This window comes from Polyodon spathula, chromosome 25 (assembly GCF_017654505.1).
Source record: "Polyodon spathula isolate WHYD16114869_AA chromosome 25, ASM1765450v1, whole genome shotgun sequence".
Taxonomy (NCBI): domain Eukaryota; kingdom Metazoa; phylum Chordata; class Actinopteri; order Acipenseriformes; family Polyodontidae; genus Polyodon; species Polyodon spathula.
In genome coordinates, this window is record NC_054558.1 from 12,973,188 (window position 1) to 12,976,205 (window position 3,018).

A 3,018-nucleotide genomic window follows, 5' to 3' on the forward strand; every position below is an offset into this window, starting at 1 on the left:
TCTCTGATATTTTAGATTTAATGTATTTGTGTTATTTCTGCACAACATGACCACCCCAGCAACGCGTCTCTCACGAGAGCCAACATTTTCAATACCAGCCAATCATATCACATGATAAGAAGGATACGAAGGGGATATATATATATATATATATATATATATATATATATATATATATATATATATATATATATATATATATATATATATATATATATATATATATATATTATATATAGTCAGCCAGACAGCTTATATGGTACATGCCGATTCCTACCTTTCATCCAATTAATTATATATAGGCTATAGATATGCAATACAGTATGTATGTAGATATGCAAATGTTCATGTCGACGATAATAATAAATAATAATAATAATAATAATAATAATAATAATAAATAATAATAAAAACAATTTCCTGTGTGAGACAATTTCTGCAAATATCTGTCGACGATGACAATAACATCTTCAAGCTATGAATACAATTTTTACAATAATAAAATACACAAGTAACGTATTTTTTTTAAAAAAAAAAAAATATGATTTCTTTAAAAATTACATAATTTGCCGTGTATGCAGTATGCCTGAACATGACCCCAATCATAACATATTTCATTTTAACATTAAACGAAGTGAAAACAGGTTTAAAAATCCCAGCTCTGCCTTCTTGCCTTATTATATTTGGCATATTAAATATGTAAACCTACGAACTAAATAACTCAACTGAGGTGTGCCTTTTTATTTAATTAAGAAGGAACTACAGGTTTGTTAATGTAGTTATTACAATCGCAGCATGCTTAGGTCTCGTGACTCAAACGTGCATTATGATTGGGTTGCATTACGTTGTTGCCTATGTGTTGCCAGCTAGTCGAACGCATGCTTGTCTCTCGTGTGTCTACTGCAAACTGCAAGGCAACACGCAGGCAGTAAATGTGTTCCTCTTGTTGCCGTCAACAAGTGATCCGTGTGACCAGGTGTTTTGGTTTCTATTGCAGAAGATGGAAGGCATGGGAGATTCAAAACACACAACCTTGACTTTATGAATAAGTTTGTTTCATGGCAAAACAGCACCACCTCCTGGTAAAGTATATCAATTTGTGAGCAGCTGCTTGTGTTTCAGTGGCAGGTAGTTTTTGTACAGTGCTGGACAGGTTTCCTTCACAGTGGGACTCAGGGCGCAGTAGTACACGGCTGAGTCTGTCACTTCAGTGTCTATCAGTTTCAGAAACATGTGTTTTTTGTCTTTATCAAGCTCTGCTGAGACTCGGTGATCTTTCTCGTTAGCTTTAGATACAGCCCCCGTTTCAAAGCTCATCAGCAGGTATTCCAAAGCCTGTCCGGTATACTGGCGATACCATTGCAAATTGTTTACAGCACCCGTGTAGCTGCACTTGAGGGTCACATTATCTCCTTGTTTAACATTTTCCACACCGGATAGTGGAGTAATTGTGTTTCCAAAAACTCCTTCTGCAGATATAAAATAAAATAAAGAAAAACGTATAAAAGGTCATATTCAGTGTAGGTGCATGTCAACACGACAGATCTACAGATTCATCTTTTTTAAATAAATGTACCTCTTTTTTAAGATAAGACGCCGACACTTTTTAACAAGTTATTGTGTACTCCATTAGTGTTGTAAAATGTAAGTAACACAATTAAAATAAGAAATTTTAAACTACCTTAATGTAATGTCTCATTGCCTATCTTGGTCAGCAGACTTACCTAATAGAAGTGTACAGAACAGTAAAGTGATGAGCGCCATTCTCACCCGTGACAATACCAGAGGATCTGTGACAGCCCTCCCCATGCGCGAAGTTAGGAAACACTCTGGATGGTGCTCTCAGCTGTGTATGATGTCACATTGAAGGCGTGTCAACAGTTTGAGGTCACACCAGTAGAGTATGTGCAGGGATGTCTGGGAGAGACAGAAGCAAAAGCACGCGGATTAATACTAGTAGCTGCTGATGTTTTTTTTTTTTTTTTTATTTTTTTTTTTTTTTAATTTATTTATTTGTTTATTTTAATTACACTGTTGTGAATTACTTTTGAAAAACAAGTGCATCAGAAAGAGAGTCAGTTAAAGTGAGCTGCATACCAGAATGCACACGGTGATGCACAAACGATTACCTCACCATGTCATCTGTCTATATCTGTATGTCTGGTTTGTTTGCAAACGACAGTCCCGATAACAATGCAATCAAGAAAAAAAAAAAGAAAAGAAATCTCAAACAATCCATAAAACAATTGATTTTGAAAGAAGGACGACAGTATTTTTGTTAAAAAAAAATGAACTCTATAAAATGCGTCTTACACGCGTTTATAGTAATCAAAATAAGTTATAGTAATTATAGGATTTATGTTAATTAAAGTTATATATAGGGATCTTGTAGCAACAGCAACTATTTATATGAATGGGTCACCTATACAAGGTGTTTTGCCTGTTGTTACTGATTAAAGCACTGGCCGATATGTCTGCTTAACTATTAACAGGTCCGTAGCCAGCCATGAAAAATCATTGCAAACCACAGCCCTATAAATGATATTAATAATAATTGCGATGATTAATTATGTGTTTCCATTATCAGAGCACTGCTTAAAATAAAGAGCAATCCATTTTATTCAACCGCCTTCAGTCTTCACGTTAATGTTATTAGTAGAAGTTAATCTTCTTTGTAAGTTTTAGTCCTGACACATGCAGTGATTTTTTTTGTTTGTTTTGCAAAAAGAAGTAGAGATGATAGGGTTTCATTCGTTTTTAATTTATCTTCCCTTTTCTGTATAACTGGATTTGCTTTAAAGAACATTTTCAAATCGGGTAATGACTACTCATTTGTTCTATAGGGTGTTTCATCATCTTTTCTAGTGAATGCACACTGAGGAAACATGACAGCAGGCTATGTGAAGTTAGCAGGATATTTTTGTATGAAGCTGTATGTAGCTTCACTCATTGTGGGGTTGAGCGCACAGAGGAACACCGAAGAATCTGAAAGCAGCACTTGGGTTATCCGCAGATCGA

At 34.8% G+C, this 3,018-nt stretch overlaps 1 gene segment (V, D, J or C); it reads right to left on the reverse strand.

Moving 5' to 3' along the window:
* Window positions 1–894: 894 nt before the first annotated feature.
* LOC121299509 lies at window positions 895–1,789 on the reverse strand. The segment is given in 2 exon segments: window positions 895–1,469; window positions 1,725–1,789. Coding segments are annotated over 2 exon segments (417 nt in total).
* Window positions 1,790–3,018: the final 1,229 nt, after the last annotated feature.